Source organism: Rana temporaria, chromosome 6 (assembly GCF_905171775.1).
Source record: "Rana temporaria chromosome 6, aRanTem1.1, whole genome shotgun sequence".
In the NCBI taxonomy this organism is placed as follows: domain Eukaryota; kingdom Metazoa; phylum Chordata; class Amphibia; order Anura; family Ranidae; genus Rana; species Rana temporaria.
In genome coordinates, this window is record NC_053494.1 from 106730291 (window position 1) to 106749097 (window position 18807).

The 18807-nt window shown below is 49.0% G+C and overlaps 1 protein-coding gene across 4 annotated transcripts in view; it reads right to left on the bottom strand.

Annotated features, from left to right (window-relative positions):
* SF3B1 (splicing factor 3b subunit 1) overlaps window positions 1-18807 on the bottom strand; it is a 90562-nt gene that overhangs the window by 59907 nt on the left and 11848 nt on the right. Inside the window, exons 3-6 of one of the 4 annotated variants that reach the window (XM_040357120.1) lie at window positions 18051-18149; window positions 15008-15122; window positions 11610-11689; window positions 11344-11526 (exon numbers count right to left, since the gene is read on the bottom strand). In XM_040357120.1, coding sequence (XP_040213054.1) covers window positions 11344-11526; window positions 11610-11689; window positions 15008-15122; window positions 18051-18149 — 477 coding nt within the window. Of the gene's footprint in view, window positions 1-11343; window positions 11527-11609; window positions 12326-15007; window positions 15123-18050; window positions 18150-18807 lie in introns of those variants that run through there. The other 3 variants (XM_040357123.1, XM_040357121.1, XM_040357122.1) reach the window with 3 other exon arrangements.

Below are 18807 nucleotides of genomic sequence, written 5' to 3' on the forward strand. Positions count from 1 at the left end.
TCCTCAAAGGGAGCATCCTGAAGCACCGAAAGGACTAAAAATTCAAGTCCCATGGGGGTAGTGGATGGTGCACCGGAGGAGCCACATGTCGGACTCCCTGTACAAACGTATGCACCAAGGAGTGCGCCGCTGAAAGTAAAAACGGCCAGAGCCAAAATCTGACTCTTAACCATACTCAAGGCGAGAGCCTGATCCACTCCCCACTGTAAAAAACAGCAGAATCCTAGACACCACGTTTGAACGAGGGTGCCACTTCATCTCCTCACACATAGAGATTTAGGCCTTCCACGTACGATGGTAAATCCTACGTGAGGTGGACTTCCGTGCACGCAGCATGGTAGAGACCACCGAGCCCGACAGGCCTCGGTCCTTCAGTACCTGGCTCTCAACAGCCACGCCGTTAAAGCCAGCGACTAAAGCAGGGTGGAAGAACGGACCATGCGACAGAAGATCTTCCCTCAGAGGTAGACGCCAGGGGGGGCCTGCCACCAGACGCACCAGGTCCGCGTACCAGGAGCGGCGCGGTCAGTCTGGGGCGATCAGGATAGTTGGAATCCCTTCGGCTTCCACTCTGCGCAGCTGGCGAGGAAGAAGCTTCAGAGGAGGGAAGGCGTAGATCAGTCGATAGTGACCCCAAGGAGCCACCAATGCGTCTGATGCGTCCGCCCACGGGTCCTTCGACCTGGCCACGAACCATGGCACCTTCCGGTTGAGACGGGACGCTAGAAGGTCCACGTCTGGAGTGCCCCACTTTTGGCACAGACACCGAAACACCTCCGGGTGAAGGGACTACTCTCCTGGGTCCAGTGTTTGGCGACTTAGGTAGTCGGCTTGCCAATTCTGAACACCCAGAATGTACATGGCCGATAGAGCCACCTAAGGATGTGCGCTACTTCCAGCGATGCAGCCGAGCTTCGCGTGCCTCCCTGATGATTGACGTACGCCGCAGCGTTGTCGGACTGGACCCCAAACGCCCCCCCCCCCCCCCCCAGCCGGAGAGGCTGGCATCCGTCGTGACTACTGTCCAGTGACATGGAAGAAACGACTTCCCGGCCCGAAGCACCGGAGACGGCAGCCACCACACCAGGGAAGACTTGACCAGTTGACTCAACTGAATCTGGCAATCCAGAGAAGATGGGAGCTTGTCCCAACGTGACAGAATTTCCTTCTGTAGCACTCGGGTGTGGAATTGGGCATAAGGAACTGCCTCGAAAGAGGCCACCATCAGACCAAGAACCCTCATGCAGAATCAAAGAGACGACCACTTCTGGGTCAACAACTACTGCACCGTAAATTCCGAAGTTTCTCCGAAAAAAAACTCTTGCCTCCGCGGAATCCAGGACTAGCCCTAGGTATTCCAGACGCAGAGACGGGACCAACACCGACTTCCAGACATTCAGAATCCAGCCGAACTCTTGGAGAGACCGACACATGATAGACACGTCCTCTACTAATTCTGAGCCTGAGGAAGCTCTCAGGAAAAGGTCGTCCAGATATCCCACGATAGCGATCCCTCGCTGTCTCAGCAGGGCCAGTATCGGGGCGAGCACCGTGGTGAAAACCTGGGGTGCCAAGGCCAGGCCGAACGGGAGGGCCACAAATTGAAAGTGGTCCTTCCCGATCGCAAAGCGCAGAAATCTCTGGTGCTTTGTGCATATGGGAACATGCAGGTATTCGTCCATGATATCCAAGGATGCCATAAAGTCCCCCTGATGGAGCGCTGCTATTACCGAGCGAATCGACTCCATCCTGAATTTTTGCACTTTGACAAAGCAATTGAGGGCCTTGAGGTCCAGGATTGGACGGACCCCTCCCTTTTTGGGGACTACAAACAGATTGGATTAAAAACCCCTGAAACCGTTCCACCGAGGAAACTGGCACAATCACTCCCCTGACCAGAAGATTCCGGACAGCCCCTGACAGAGCCTGCCAGCGAACCGGAGGAAGCTGGAGGTCGGAAGGAAAAAATCTGTTTGCTGGAGAAGAGAGAAACTCTTGTACCCCGAGGAAACTACTTCGCAAACCCAACAGTTGGAGAGGAGAGACCTCCACCGAGCCACGAATACGCGAAGCCGGCCCTCCACCCGAGACCCGGGCGGGGGCAGACCATCACGCGGAAGCAGGTTTGTCCGCAGGCTTGTGGAACCAGGGGCGCTTCTGCACTGCAGCGAGCGCCTTAGCACCTTGCAAACTTTTTCCTGCTGCACTGGGCGCACGAAAAAAAAACTTGGAGTAGTAAAGGAGGGCCCTTGCCTACGGCGAGGCTCCTTGCCCTTCCCAGACTGTGGGAGCAGTGTGCTCTAACCACCTGTGGCATCCTTTATGATGTCATCCAGGGACGCCCCAAAAAGCCGCTCACCCTTAAAGGGCAAATCCACCAAGGCCTTCTTGGAGGATTGGTCCACAGGCCAGCATTTTTAGCCACACAAGGCGGCGTAGTACCACCGCATAGGCGGAGGCTCTGGAAAGCAAGGGAAGCGTATCCAGGGCCGACTCACAGACAAATTCTAGACCCTGAACCAATTGTTCAGCCAGGTCCTTGCAGGTCTCGGAAGCATCCTGCTCCTCCAGCTCCTGCAGCAACAACTTTGACCGTCCAGTCAGTGTCTGCGACACCAGAGACTCGGCCACGACCGGTCTCACAGCCGAACCCACAACTGTGAACACAGAGCGGGCCACAGACACCACTCTCCTATCAGTGGGGTCCGTAAATACGGGAGCCCCTTCCACAGGCAATGTGGTGGCTTTACCCAGTCTGGACACAGGAGGGTCCACTGACGGAGGAGAGACCCACTTTTTTTTTTTTTTTTTTTAATGTCCTCCTCAAAAGGGATAACGGACCGCAAAAACTTTTTGTGGCGTGTCCCATTCCTTACATAGCAACTGCTCCAAACAAGGAATACAGGGAAATACTTTTGCGGTGCTGGGCGGCTTGCGGAACCCAAAAGGGACCGGCACAACTGGTGCTCCCGCCAAATCCTCAAGTTTATGAGTATCACGCACCGCAGAAATAAGAGCTCCAACAATACCCTATCATTTACTGACCCTAAGGCAGAGCCATTCTCACAGTCCGTGTGGGTTAAAGCCTGCATCATCTGACATTACAGAACCAAAAACAACAGCAAGCAATAAGTCTGTGTCAGAGACATCCCCAGAAGCAGGCTCAGGGAGGGGGTGCCTTGTACCCCCCTTCTGGGCACTAGCTGCTTCAAACCTGGCGAGAAACGCCTCAAGGACAGCCAACATTGCCTCAACAGATGCGTCAGGAGCAGGGGGATTAAAGTATAACTCAGGCATTGCTGGGGCAGAAACACCAGGTATAGTTTGCATGTTGCCCCACCGCTGTTTACTGCAAGACAGAACAACCCACCGGACACCTCCTGGCAGCAAAAATAGAAGCAGAGGCCTCCCAGGGACACACCACCCCACCCAGCTGCAGAGAGCTGAAAACCTGAGGTGTGCTTCGATGTGCTGGCTGTGCTGTGTCTCACCTCAGGGAAGAATCACAGCGTTTCACAGCGCTAAAACGGTCACAAGAGGCCAAGAGATTTCCAAGATGGCCGCCGTTGAGGAAAAAATCACCAGCGGGCTACAGGAAAATGGCCGCCGAGTTATGTAAATTGCGACCACGGCAAAATGGCGGCCGTGGCGCAGTTAAAAATCCCCAGTGATGCACCAAACACCTCATACAACACAGCAGCACCCCCCAGAGTAACACCACAGTTCCACAACACACGGGCCCCGGTGGTAATAAAGAAAACCCAGGAGGCCTCCCTTCACAGCCGCTACCCATTCAGGGGAAGGAGGGAGAGGAAGGGGAGAGAGGAAAGCAGGGCGGACCCTCAGTCGACCTCCCCAGGTAAAAACACCAGCCATACCACCTTGCCAGGGCAAGGGGCCACTACTTACCCGTCCCGCGACTACCGGCTGGAGGTATCCCGGACAGAACCAATGTCCACTAACAGCATGGCTGTCGGCCAGACACACTGTGACAAAGCCATAGAGACCGGTCATATGTGTGTCCTGGAACATGTAGTTCCCCGGCTGCCCCTGGAACAATGGGGCCTGTCGTGGACGACCCAGAGCTGAGCTGAGGGCCGGCACACGCTCGATGGCTGAACATGGGAGGACTACAAGAGTCAAGACCCAGCCTGTCACCCAGTCGGCTGTTGATAGAAGAATCACAGGATTCAAAAATGCAGGAACAAAATAATAAAAAGCGAGAAAAATCGCAAGAAAAAAAATCTCCAGAGTACAGGACTCCAGAGTGCCTGTCCTGTCGTTAGGCAGAAAAAAAAGGATTTTTGTACTCACCGTAAAATCCATTTCTCTGAGTTCATAGACGGACACAGCATCCTTTGACCTTAGGGTTATGCTTCTTCCTACCAGGAGATTTAGGCAGAATTCTACAGCACTTAAGGTGTTAAAAACTTTCCTTCATGCCGCTCCTCCCAGGGGGCGTGGCTCCCCCAGGCATAACCCCCACTCTGCTTTAGCAGCCTCAGTTCGTAACAAGCAGTACAAACAAAGGAGGGGTGGGTGCTGTGTCCGTCTATGAACTCAGAGAAATGGATTTTACGGTGAGTACAAAAATCCTTTTTTCTCTTTCGTTCATAGACGGACACAGCATCCTTTGACCTTAGGGACGTCCCCAAGCAGTGTCAAAAAAATTCGAGGGGTGGGAAAATAACACAGCAAAAACAGGTTACACCCCAAACAAAAAACCGGAGTTACTCAACGGAGGAACTCCAACCTTAAACTGCCGCCTGTAACACCCTGCGGCCGAAGGAGGCATCAGAAGATGCACTCACATCCACCTTATAAAACTTTGAAAAAGTGTGGAACGACGACCAGGTCGCAGCCTTACACACCTGTAACACAGAGGCTTGGTGTCGGAAGCCCAGGAGGCCCCGATCGCCCTGGTCGAATGCGCCATGACCCGAAAGGGAGGCGCCCGCCCCTTCAGGGCGTAGGCCTGAAGCACAACCTGTCGGATCCACCTGGAAATGGTGGCCGACGAGACTGCCAGGCCCTTACTGGGACCGGACACAGACACGAACAGCGAGTCCGACTTCCGGAACGGAGCTGTCGCCGACAAGTAAACTCGAAGGGCCCGAACCACATCCAGAGAATGTAAAGAGGCCTCCTTCGGGTTCTTCGGCTGAGGACATAATGATGGAACAACAATGTCCTCGTTAATGTGAAAGGCCGAAACGACCTTCGGAAGAAAAGAGGGCTGCGGGCGCAGCACCGCCTTATCCTGATGGATGACCAAGTAGGGGGCCTTGCAATACAAGGCCGCCAGTTCAGACACTCGTCTGATAGAGGTAATAGCTACCAGAAAGACCACCTTCGGCGACAAGGTCAGCAAGGGGATCTCCCGAATGTCCTCAAAGGGGGCACGCTGAAGCGCCGAGAGGACCAAGTTCAAGTCCCAAGAAGGTAGCGGAGGGCGCACCGGGGGGGGCCACATGCCGGACCCCCTGCACAAACGTGCGAACCAAAGAATTCGCTGCCAAGGGACGCTGAAAATAAACAGCCTGAGCAGAAATCTGACTCTTGATCGTGCTCAAGGCAAGAGCCTGGTCCACTCCCCGCTGTAGAAACAGCAGGATCCGGGACACCACGTAAGTACGGGGGTGCCACTTCATCTCCTCACACATAGAGATGTATGCTTTCCATGTACGATGGTAAATTTTTCGAGAAGTGGACTTCCGTGCACGCAGCATGGTAGAGATTACCGGGCCCGACAGGCCCCGGTCCTTCAGTACCTGGTTTTCAACAGCCACGCCGTTAAAGCCAGTGACCGTAAAGCAGGATGGAAGATCGGGCCCTGAGACAGGAGATCTTCCCTCAGAGGCAGACGCCAGGGGGCGTCTGCCACCAGACGTACCAGGTCCGCGTACCAAGAGCGACGCGGCCAATCCGGGGCGATCAGGATCGTTGGAATACCATCGGCTTCCACCCTGCGCAGCAGGCGGGGTAGGAGCCTTAGAGGAGGGAAGGCGTAAATCAGGTGATATTGACCCAGGGAGCCACTAACGCGTCTGACGCGTCTGCCCACGGGTCCCTTGACCTAGCCACAAACCGTGGTACCTTCCGATTGAGACGGGACGCCAGAAGGTCCACGTCTGGAGTGCCCCATTTTTGGCACAGGATCTGAAACACCTCCGGGTGGAGAGACCACTCCCCTTGATCCAGAGTCATGCGACTTAGGAAGTCGGCTTGCCAATTCAGAACTCCCGGAATGTATACCGCCGACAGGGCCGGAACGGACCTTTCGGCCCACCGAAGTATGTGAGCGACCTCCGTCGCCGCGGCCGAGCTCCTTGTGCCGCCCTGATGATTGATGTACGCCACGGCCGTGGCGTTGTCGGACTGGATCCTGACAGGACGGCCCTGTAGCTCCAGCGACCACCTGACAAGGCACAGCTTGATTGCTCGGAGCTCCAGGATATTGATCGGCAGGCGGGACTCCTCCCGAGTCCAGCGCCCCTGGGCTGACTGGGTGCCCCAGACGCCCCCCCAGCCGAAGAGGCTGGCATCCGTCGTGACCACTGTCCAGCGGCACGGAAGAAAAGACTTCCCGGACCGAAGCACCGGAGACGTCAGCCACCATGCCAGGGAAGACTTGGCCAGATGGCTCAACCGAATCTGGTGATCCAGAGAAGATGGGACCCTGTCCCATCGTGACAGAATCTCCTTCTGTAGTACCCTGGTGTGGATTGGGCATACAGAACCGCCTCGAAGGAGGCCACCATCAGACCCAGAACCCGCATGCAGAAGCGAAGAGATGACCACTTCTGGGTCAACAACTGTCTCACTGCAGATTGCAGGGTCAGCAGGTTTTGCGATGGGAGGAACACTTTTGTCTCCCCCGAATCCAAAACCAGCCCCAGGGGTTCCAGCCTCTGGGACGGAACCAACACTGATTTTTTGAGATTCAGAAGCCAGCCGAACTCCTGCAGAGTCCGACACGTGATGGACACGTCCTCCTCTAACTCTGAGCCTGAAGAAGCTCTCAGGAGAAGGTCGTCCAGGTATCCCACGATAGCGATCCCTCGCTGCCGTAGCAAGGCCAGGATCGGGGCGAGCACCTTGGTGAACACCCGTGGTGCCGACGCCAGCCCGAACGGGAGGGCCACGAATTGATAGTGGTCCTCCCCGATCGCAAAGCGCAGATACCTTTGGTGGCTTGTGCAAACGGGAACATGCAGGTATGCGTCCATGATGTCTAAGGACGCCATGAAGTCCCCCTGGTGGAGGGACGCCATGATAGAACGGACCGACTCCATCCTGAATCGCTGCACCTTGACAAAGGAGTTGAGGGCCTTTAGGTCCAGGATAGGGCGAACCCCTCCCTTCTTGGGGACCACGAACAGATTGGAGTAGAACCCCCGAAACCGTTCCAGCGAGGGGACCGGCACAACCACCCCCCTGTCCAGAAGATCCTGGACAGCCCCGGACAGGGCTAGCCGACGATCCGGAGGAAGCTGGAGGTTGGATGGAAAAAAATCTGTTTGGGGGACAAGAAAGGAACTCTATCTTGTACCCCGAGGCGACCACCTCGCAAACCCAACGGTCGGATAGAAGAGAATTCCACCGATCCACGAAGTCGTGAAGCCGTCCCCCCACCCGAGACCCGGGCGGGGGCAGACCTTCATGCGGAAGCAGGCTTGTCCGCAGGCTTGTTCGGTTTTTTGAACCAGGGGCGCTTACGCCCGGCAGCAAGGGCTTTTGCACCTTGCGGACCTTTTCCAGCCGCGCTGGCGCACGAAAAAAAACCGTTTAGGGGGTAGTAAAAGTAGGACCTTGCTTGCGGCGAGGTTCCTTACCCTTCCCCGACTGAGGGAGCAAGGTGCTCTTACCTCCAGTGGCATCCTTAATGATGTCATCCAGGGATGCCCCCAAAAGCCGTCCGCCCTTAAAGGGCAAATCTACCAAGGCCTTTTTTGAGTACTGGTCAGCCGACCAGCACTTCAGCCATATAAGGCGGCGCAGAACCACTGCGTAGACAGAAGCCCTGGAAAGCAAAGGAATCTAATCCATATCCGCCTCGCAGAGAAACTTCTGACCCTGAATCAACTGTTCAGCCAGGTCCCTAGAGGACTCGGAAGCCCCCTGGACCTCCAGGTCCTGCAGCAGGAGCTTCGCCCTTTCAGTTAGCGTCTGAGCAACCAGGGCTCCGGCCAGAGCCGGCCTTACCGCCGAACCCACCACCGAGAACAGGGAGCGGGCCACGGCCTCCACTCTCCTATCAGCGGGGTCCTTGAAAGCAGGAGCCCCCTCCACAGGCAACGTAGTAGCCTTACTCAGTCTGGACACAGGAGGGTCCACCGACGGAGGAGTGACCCACTTTTTTAAAAAAGTCCTCCTCCAGGGGGTAACGGTAGCAAAGCTTTTAGGAACCGTAAAAGCCTTTTGCGGTGTATCCCATTCCTTATACAACATATTGTCTAAATAAGGAACACAGGGGAATACCTTAGCGGTACGCGGTGGTTTGCGGAATCCAAAAGGACTGACACCGCTGGTGTCTCCGCCAAATCCTCTAAATGAAGAGCCTCACGCACCGCAGTAATAAGAGCTCCAACAAATTCCTTATCAGCAGACTCCGCAGCAGAGTCATCCTCGCTGTCCATGTGGGTTAAGCCCGCATCCTCTGACATGACAGAACCAGAAGCATCAGATTCTGCGTCAGAGATATCCCCAGAAACAGCCTCCGGGGGGGGGGGGCGCTTTTTTACCCCCCAACCGAGCACTGGCTGCTTCAAACCTGGTGAGAAAAGACTCCAGGACAGCCGACACCGATTCAACAGATGTGGCAGGGGGAGGGGCGCTTAAGGGTTAATTCCGGCATTGTAAGAAATGAGGGGCCTGATTCAGGCTCCATATTGCCGTTGCCATTTCACCCCTACTGCCAAGGGCAGGAAAAAAGTCCCCCACAGGTCACCTCCCGGCCGCTAGAGCACAGTATGGGGCCCCCTGAGACTCACCACCCTCTGGTACAGCGCGGTCTGTGAAGGACAAGTGTGTGCTGAGGAGAAGCTGCAGCGCTGCGTCTGTCCCCTCAGATGATTCGCGGTCTTTTTTCCCCGCCGAAACGGCCACTAGAGGCCGAACTAGTGCTGAAAATGGCGCCGGCCACAAGAAAATGGCCGCCGAATAATACAAGCGCGGCTCCGGCAAAATGGCCGCCGTTGCGCAGTTTTAAAAAGACAGTGTACCCAAAAATGACAGTACACCAAAACAGCACACAGCACACACAAAAATGCCCAGAATGTCCACCACAGTCCCCTGCAGTGACACAGAACAGCCCCAGCCATACCCGAGTGAAAAAAATATGAGCCCCAGGGAAAAAACCCCCTGCACAGCCGTCACCCAAAGGGGAAAGGAGGGAGAGGAATAAGGGAGAGAGGAAAGCAGGGGAAAACCCTCAGTCGACCTCCCAAGGGAAAACATTCCAGCCAGACCACTTACCTGAGTAAGGGGCCACTACTTACCTGTCCTGCGACTACCCGGCTGGAGGTATCCCAGACAGAACCAACGACCGCGAACGGCATGGCTGTCGGCCAGACACACTGTGACAAGGCCATAGAGACCGGTCATATGTGTGCCCTAGAACCGAAGTTCCCCGGCCGCCCCTGGAGCAATGGGGCCTGTCGTGGACGTCCCAAAGCGGAGCTGAGGGCCGGCACACGCTCGAAGGCCGAACCTGGGGGGACTACAAGGGTCGAGGACCCAGCCTGTCACCCAGTCGGCTGTTGATAGAAGAATCGCAGGATTCAAAAATAAAAATAAAATAAAAAAGCGAGGAAAAAACTCGCAAAATGCAAAAAAATTTGCAAGAAAAAACTCCAGAGTCCAGGACTCCAGAGAGAGCCTGACTCTCCTGACGGTTAGGCAGAAACAAACTGAGGCTGCTAAAGCAGAGTGGGGGTTATGCCTGGGGGAGCCACGCCCCCTGGGAGGAGCGGCATGAAGGAAAGTTTTTAACACCTTAAGTGCTGTAGAATTCTGCCTAAATCTCCTGGTAGGAAGAAGCATAACCCTAAGGTCAAAGGATGCTGTGTCCGTCTATGAACGAAAGAGAAAAAACTGGAGCTGCTAGAGCAGGGTGTGGGTTATACCCGGGGAACCATGCCCCCTGGGAGGAGCTGCACTGAGGAAAGTGTTGTTAACACTTAAAGTGCTTTGTTTCTGCCTAACTCTCCTGGAAGGAAGCGAATATAACCCTAAGGTCAAAGGCTGCTGTGTCCGGAAGAGAAATAAATGTGGTCAGCTTACTGTATATACTCGAGTACAAGCTGACGTTTTTAGCACATTTTTTATGCTGAAAAGGCCCGCCTCTGGTTATACTCGAGTGAGGGTCTCCCGCTGTGTCAGTCTTAACTGTTCGGCGGCCATCCACTGTAACAAAGACCCGCCTCCTCCTCGTCCATGATAGAGAAAACACTTATAATGCTGGGAAACTGAATCAGTTTTCCGTTTATCACAGACGAGGAGGCGGGGCTTTGTTACAGTGGACGGCCGCCGACTGAAGTTGCATGACACATCGGGAGATCAAAGGGTACATGAGGCTGCAGATGGCCATTGTTGATCATCTTTTCCACTTACAGTAGCTGCTGCATTTCCCACCCTACGCTTATACTCGAATCAATAAGTTTTCCCATTTTTTGTGGTAAAATTTAACAAATGAAACCACCAAACTCCTCATTCAGTCCCTTGTTATCGCTCGCCTTGACTATTGCAACTCCCTTCTTATTGGCCTGCCTCTCCATAGGCTATCCCCTCTTCAGTCTATCATGAATGCTGCTGCCAGACTTATCCACCTTACCAACCGCTCAGCGTCTGCCAAACCTCTCCTCCAATCCCAACACTGGCTCCCGATCACACAGAAATTTTAATTCAAAATAATAGCCACAACCTACAAAGCCATCCACAACTCTGCCCGGAGTTACATCTTACATCTACTCTTGCTACCTTTAGGCGATCCCTGAAAACTCACCTCTTCAGGGAAGCCCATCACGTCTCCAACTAATCTTTTACCACTTCCATCAGCTCATTCCCCACAGTTACAATCTTTTGTACCACCCTATTAGATTGTAAGCTCTTCTGAGCAGGGCCCTCTTAATCCTCTTGTTTTCTATTGTATTGTCTCCCTTTTATATTGTAACGCCCTGCGTAAACTGTTGGCGCTATACAAATCCTGTATAATAATAATATTACTCGGGATGGCTTATGCTCGAGTATATACAGGTTATCTGACTAAACTGCAACCGTAAAGAGAGTCGTGATGAAATGATCAGACTAAAAGAAATAAAAGTAACTAGATAAAAGTACAACGACCTCCGCTTGATCCCAGCTTGAGGACTTCTTGGGTGTGGACCCTGGAGTCTGGTCAGCTGTTTGATCCCATCTCCTTTTACGCTTTGAAGATGGTTGTGATGCTGCTGAAGCAGAGGATCCATTAACCACTTTTAAATCACCAGACTTTGCCTTTTCTGCTATCTGCTGATGAATTTCATACTAAAAAAAAAAAAAAAATAAGTTAGTTTCATTGCGCTAGTATTTGATAAATGCCAACCTGAATTCTTCATTTGTCAACTAACCTGTTCCTTTCTTAACTGCTTTTCTTTCATAACATCGGTGTATGTTCGTGCATTTGTTTTAGGATCTGGAGTCTTGCCGCCTACAGAAAACAAACAACAAGAAAAGTAACTTGCAAATGTCTATTTAAAATTAATACGGTCAATCCCTCTCTAGCAAAATACTAGGGATATTTGATTTATTATAAACCAACTAAAATTAAAAGGTTACATTTCTTACATTAATGAATTTTATTGTCATATGTAACCCATATAAGAATATAAGCTACAGTTTTATAGCAAACATCAAATGCAGATTAAAAATAAAAATGGTAAAGCACTGAAGTGTCTTGAGAAGTGGTGAGTTCCGTTGGCACTGTTCCATAATACGTACACTTTCATTCCTTTGTCTCCATCAGCAGTTCTGACTTCAAGCAGCAGAATAGAAGCCTAGAAAATCATCTCTTTACCATTAGTAAACACTTTGGAAAATGTATACTCAAAACATTACCTGGGTAAAGTTGTTAAAAGTACCAGTATATACTATACCCAATTATGGCTTCACAATATTTTAGGCTTCAGTTTCTAACAAAATACTAAGAAAATCTAAGAAAATGAGAATGAGTTAATCTGTCTAGAGAAACTGGGTAGCATCATAAAGAAAAGAAATCTTAAAAACACATATTAAAAGCCAACCAAAGTCTGAACAGGTCAACTTTTTGGACACAAGAAAAATTTATATATATATATATATATATATATATATATATATATATATATATATATATATATATATATATATATATATATATATATATATATTTTTTGAGCCCTAACACCTTGATAAAGTTTCCCAAGTTGTGGGGACTCTAACAGTAAAACTATTTTCGTAGCGGGGGGGTTGTCTGCACCCAAGGCAAAACAGTAAAGTAATTTGCGCCCCTAACCCACGGATATTTAGCACTCCCTGAGTCCCTTCCACTTGTACAGTATTAAAACCCCTTATGGTACATTTTAGGATGCACCACTCTGTTTTCCTTTCTTTCCCATTTATCTCTATCCTCATTTCTTGTCCCCCCCCCCCCCCCCCATCCCTCTGTCTTTGTTCCCTCTTATTCTCTCCTTTTACTTATTTCCTTCCTCTCCCGTACATGTTTTCTATCCCCCCCTCCCCTCTTACACTTTGGTGGGGGGGAATGGGATGAGTGGCAGTGCTGGAGGGGGCAAGATCAGTGGCAGAGCTGGCAGGGGGTGGGGTGTCAGCCAACTTAAATGCTCTTGATCAAGGTCATCTGCAAATCTGAGAACTGTAGTGGGAACTTTTAATGGCAACTATAATCACAGGTAGTGTTATTCACGGCGTCACCGACTTTGTGGTGCTTCGCAGCATTGACACCTATGCCAAAATCAAAAGATAGGGTATCCTCCAGCCCCTCCCACTTTATTCTTCACCAGTGAGCTGACCTCATGTCTCTGCCCCCAGCCATGCCATGAACTGAATGGGTGGCTGCGAAAAGGCAGAGTGGGCGACCTCGAGCTTCAGGAACAGCCCAGCTTGGTGGCCACAGGCTCCAGGGACAGCCTTGCTGGGCGGCTGTGGAAAGGCTGGGAGCGTGGTGTGGGCTTCAGGAACAGCCTAGGATTCAGTGACCACTAGCAAATCGTCATTCGACCCGAGAGGGGCCCGAACACCAGGTTAAGAACCACTGCTCTAGACAAAAATCCAAATTCTCTCATAAATACAGTCGCTTTAAAAAAAAAAAAAAAAAAAAAAAAATTGTATAGTATTCTTTGCTAAGCATCAATCAGTCCACCCAAAATGGATTTTTTCAGTGAGCAGAGGTGACCAACTGCAACATTCTGGCACTAAAATCCAACCTTTATTCAAACATCCACTGAAAACACTTTTTGAAAGATGAAAAGCAAATCTGCCTAAATCCTTTTAGATGTTCAACATCCTTTGGCAAAATAATGTTCATTAGGATTTTAGCTAAACTTGGAAAAGCCTTGATTTCACTCATACTACATATGTTCCTTCACGTACCACATTCTTCTCGCCACAAAACACTACATTCAACTCTGGAGTCTTTACCGAGCAATGGCGTCACGTCACCGTTTAAATTATCTGTAGTAATTGCATACATAATGCAGAAAAAAAACTGGTGACACCGCAGTTCTGCATGGCACATCATGGCCATGTTAGATGTGGGGAGGCTTGGGGGGGGGGGGGGGGGCATCTCTGTAAGGTTCCAAGACCCTATATGAGCCTATGGAGTGGTCAAACCTGCCAGAAGCAACTCAAAAACATATTTTGTTTTTGCTTGGATTTTCCCTTTAGGCAAAGACTAGATATGAAGTTAAAAGCACCTTTATGAAAGTGCATGCATCTCTCCATTAAATAAGTCTATTTAGCAAACACCCCAAACTGCAAATGATCATTATTTCATTATAAAGCTACAGTTATTGGCATAACTATATGAACCACAACTCCATTTCTCAACAATTATTCCCTTTTTATTAAACCCAAAATGCACAGGTTTTTTTTTGGGGGGGGGGGGGGGTGAAGGGTGCCGCTGGCGATCTCCATACCGTGACCATGCACACACCAATAGAAAAAACAAAACAGATGTTGGAGACCACGCCCAATCTGCAGTGTCAAGCGGACACTAGAAAAGATAGGACTTCCTTTGGATTACTTTTTTTCACCATTAGCTACACAGGATGTGTTGCACTGCACCCTTAAGAATGCAGACAGGACTTGTATTTAGCAGTACTGCTGTAGGAAAGAAATTAAGGACAGTTAGTATGGGCCTGTGAAGTCTGACAAGCATTGTTTATCATTTACATTATACAATACACCAAACCCATCACTGATACATGCAGGTTTTAAAGCAAATGACCTGCAGTTAAAATTGTGTAGACACAGACTCAGGCAACTAACTTGTGGCTTACCAGCTAAGGCTTACGTAAAAAGCAATAATATGAAGCTGCAAATGATCAAGGGGGGGGGGGAGAATCAAGTCACTGCCTTAAAAAAGGTATGCACCAGAATACAATACTCTCCAGGAGTATGTTTGTATGAATAATAAAAAAATATATATATAAGGGGGGGGGGGGGGGGGGAGAGCTTTTTGTATTTAGGAAACGTACTGTTAAATACATATTGGAGACGCATTTTGCATTTCATTTTGAAGGCGTAAAAATGTTTATAATATGTTATGAAAGTATTTGAATAGTGTGCTGTAATGATATTCAGACTATAAATGTTCTGTGAAGGGATTGGATAGGTGTCTCGGCAATGATAAAGTACAGGGAGAAAAACCAAAGAGGTATAAGCGTGGCAATGAAAGCACAAAGGGGTTAAATTCAGGATAAAATAAAAAAACTAAAATATGTTAAAACAAAACACATAAGCCAATTACCGTCTGCAAAAGGGTCAAGACGCTCTGGAGAAATGATCATTGTCCGCCTATGCTTTTTATATTCATCCTCCCGATCTGCAATTTTCTGAGGTCTATGTTCGGCAAAAGGATCATACTAGGAGGAAAAAAAAAAGTACACAAATCATAAGTTACTTGGAGAAAAAAAAAAAAAAAAGGCACAAACTTAAATATTTAAACCCAATATTTCATATTACTGATATGTGCCTGCTCTACCCATGTACTTGTATGAAAAAGTATCTGGTTCTTTGTATTGCTTCCTTTGTGTGAAATCCCTGGTGTTCCTGCCAGTACCTTTGTTTTCCTATTAAAAACTGACCACACTAAGCAGGAGAACACCATGGTCAGTTCTCTAGCTATACTGAGAACTCCGTAACAATGAAATGGCACCTGCCCATACCTATAACTGGCCTTCACAGCAAGGAGGACATGGAAGGGCAAACATATAAAAGACAAAAAAAGAACGTTCCTTTCCGTTTTTGTCTTATGCGTTTGCTCCTTTCTGTAAAGGCCAGTTATAGGTGGGGCATGGGCCATTTGTTTGTTACTGGTGTAAATATGGCCTGAGGACACACTGGGCACCTTCAGTACCACATGCTGGGTGTCCAGTGTGCTCCTGTTCCTTTAAGGGGGATTGGGCTGGCTCCAGGCCCACCTGCCCCTCATCTATCCATTGAATGCATGTGCTCCCAATGTGGAGACGCTCACAAATTTAGTAGCGTTTAGAACTGCAAGCATACACAGGGTGCCGTGAAGAGGCATTACAGCTTACGCAAGACAGCTGCGCAAACACGGTGCGACAAAAAGTATCGCATTTTATTCTCTAGGAGATGTCATACTAACCTATAAACGTTTCGTGACCTGGCGTCTGCTTTAATCAGCAAGGTTATGGTTAAAGAAGCATTACCGTTTTGGAAGACACACACAATTGTACTAGCCCAGTTTATCAAGGAATAGTAGGCAAGGTTTTCTAAACTACTCATTTACTTTATCATCCGAGATTGAAAACTGCTAGATGCTGTGGATTGACAGTAAATCTCTGCTTGACTCAGCCATCAGGGACTTGTCTAATGAATCAGCTTACTAAAGCAGCAGTAAACACACACATCACTGTACCGTGAAGATCTTCTAAACTTGCGCCATATAGAAGATATTCACAACCACTTCAGCTGCTGGTGGCACTGGTGCATGTGCAGCAGCTTTGCATTCATGGCACACCGAGTTCTGTGCCATGATGGCGACTCCCGTGTGTAGGCTCAGAAATTAACCTCTTTCCCACCGGGCTTGTTTTTCAGATTCGGTGTTTACAAGACTAAAAAGCTAGAAAATTACTTAAAACCCCAAACATTATATATTTTTTTTTTTTAACACCCTAGAGAATAAAATGGCAGTCATTGCAATACTTTTTGTCACACCGTATTTGTGCAGCGGTCTTACAAGCGCACTTTTTTTGGAAAAAAATCACTTTTTTGAATTAAAAAATAAAACAATACATTTTGCCCAATTTTTTTATATATTGTTAAAGATAATGTTACGCCGAGTAAAATGATACCCAACATGTCACGCTTAAAAATTGTGCCCGCTCGTGGCATGACGTCAAACCTTTACCCTTAAAAATCTCGATAGGCGACGTTTAAAAAAATTCTACAGGTTGCATTTTTTGAGTTACAGAGGAGGTCTAGGGCTAGAATTATTGCTCTCGCTCTAACGATCGTGGCGATGCCTCACTTGTGTGGTTTGAACACAGTTTTCATATGCGGGCGCTACTCGCGTATGCGTTCGCTTCTGTGCGCGAGCTCGTCGGGACGGGACGCTTTAAAAAAAAATTTTTTTTGTTTTCTTATTTATTTTTATTTAGTTATTTTTTTACACTGAAATAAAAAAAAAAAAAAAAATAAAAAAAATTATTGATCACTTTTATTCCTATTACAAGGAATGTAAACATCCCTTGTAATAGAAAAAAGCATGACAGGTCCTCTTAAATATGAGATCTGGGGTCAAAAAGACCTCAGATCTTATATTTAGACTTAAATGCAAAAAAAAAAAAAATTGAAACTGTCATTTTTTCAAATGACAAAAAAAAAAAAAAAAAAAAAAAAAATTTTCTGACGCTGGGCGGGACTGACGTTTTGACGTCACTTCCGCCCAGCAGAGCTATGGGGACGGGTGAAGGACATTTTTCCCTCACTCGCAACCCCAGTCAGCTGCTGAACGGACCCGATCGCTACCGACGGCTCCGGTAAGCTGCGAAGGGTGCGGGAGAACTCTCCCGGCGAATCCGCAGCGGAGACCGCCATTATCGTGTACACCACCGCCCACTGAAGAGATGGATATCTCGGTTGTGGCAGCAGCTGCTGCCGTTACCGAGATATCCATCTTTAAAAAGAGGACGTCTGTTTGACATGGGGCGGTGGTCAAGAGGTTACGAAACTTTTTTTTTTTTTTTTTTTAAATAACAAAGTCATACTTCCCTCCTCTGTGCAGTTGGTTTTGTAGAGCAGCCCAAATCCTCTTCTGGGGTCACTCAGCAGCGCTCCTGGCTCCTCTTCTTCTCGAGTGCCATGTTGGAGAAGCGCTTTCCCTCAGAGCACTTGTGCGGGCACGCTCCCGTGTGCCGCTACTTGGCTCTGCCCCCGCATCATTGGATTTGATTGACAGCAGCAGGAGCCAATGGTTCCTGCTGCTAGCAATCTATCCAACGAGGACCCGAGGCACCGGCTGGAGCTCAGGTAAGTAAAACGGGGGCCCTGAGGGGAACTGCTGTACTATTGAAGGTGTTTTCCCTTAATGCATAGAATCTACATTAAGGTGAAAACATTGAGTGTTTACAACCCCTTTAAAGTCATCATGGCCCAGCCAAACGGACAGAGGTCCTGAACCCAGAACAGAAGACAAGGTGAAGATAAAGTCCTAGGAGCATTGACCTCTCAATGCTGAAGGGTTTCCTTTCAAAAAAGGTAATGAAAGTTTACTACCACATTAAAATGAGTCAGCTACTTAACCACTATGCATCTATAATACTTACTTGTTCAGATGACTGAGGGATATCATTAAGCAAAGCGACAGGTGCATGATATCCTGGTTTTTTCTCAAATGTTGCTGCTGAAGATTCCTCATCATCATCCTGCACAACAAAAACAGAAGAATTGTTAGAAAACAGAAAGTTCACACAGCAAATCAAAGAGTACCTACACGGGATATTAAACAATCACTGTAAAACATTAAAGTGTAAAAGACATGGAGCTTTGACAGCTGAAGGCTTTAAAGTATTTTGGAAGCATTTCTGTTCACTGTGGCAACTCGGCAAAGCTAGGTAGCTGGAACAAATATTTAAAAATTCAGCCGGTGCATCCCACAACAGTACAGAAGGTACCACCAAAATTATCGATAATGTGGCCTCTTTCACATCAGGTAAAAAGGCCAAAAAAATAAATAAAAAGGAAATCATTGGTTTTGGGTCAATATTTTTTTTCTTTATTTGAAGTTTATAAGGTTTTATATTTAAGGCAGCCCTCAAATTTTCACTTGCCTACTCGCATTTTGCGAGTGAAAAATGAGGGCTGGCGAGGAGCTGGGCTGCCTGGGAGGGGGTGGACGAGCAGACGTGCTGGATGTGGAAGAGGAGTTTCTAGCTGGAGTTGCTAGCTGCAGTGTTGGAGAGCTCTCTCTCTCTCATACAGCATGTGGTGACAGTTCCCCCCTCCCTCCCCCTTCTCTCTGCAGGACGGGAGACCAGTGAGAGAGCTGGTCAGTTCCTCTTCCTGTCTTGTGAACTTGTGACC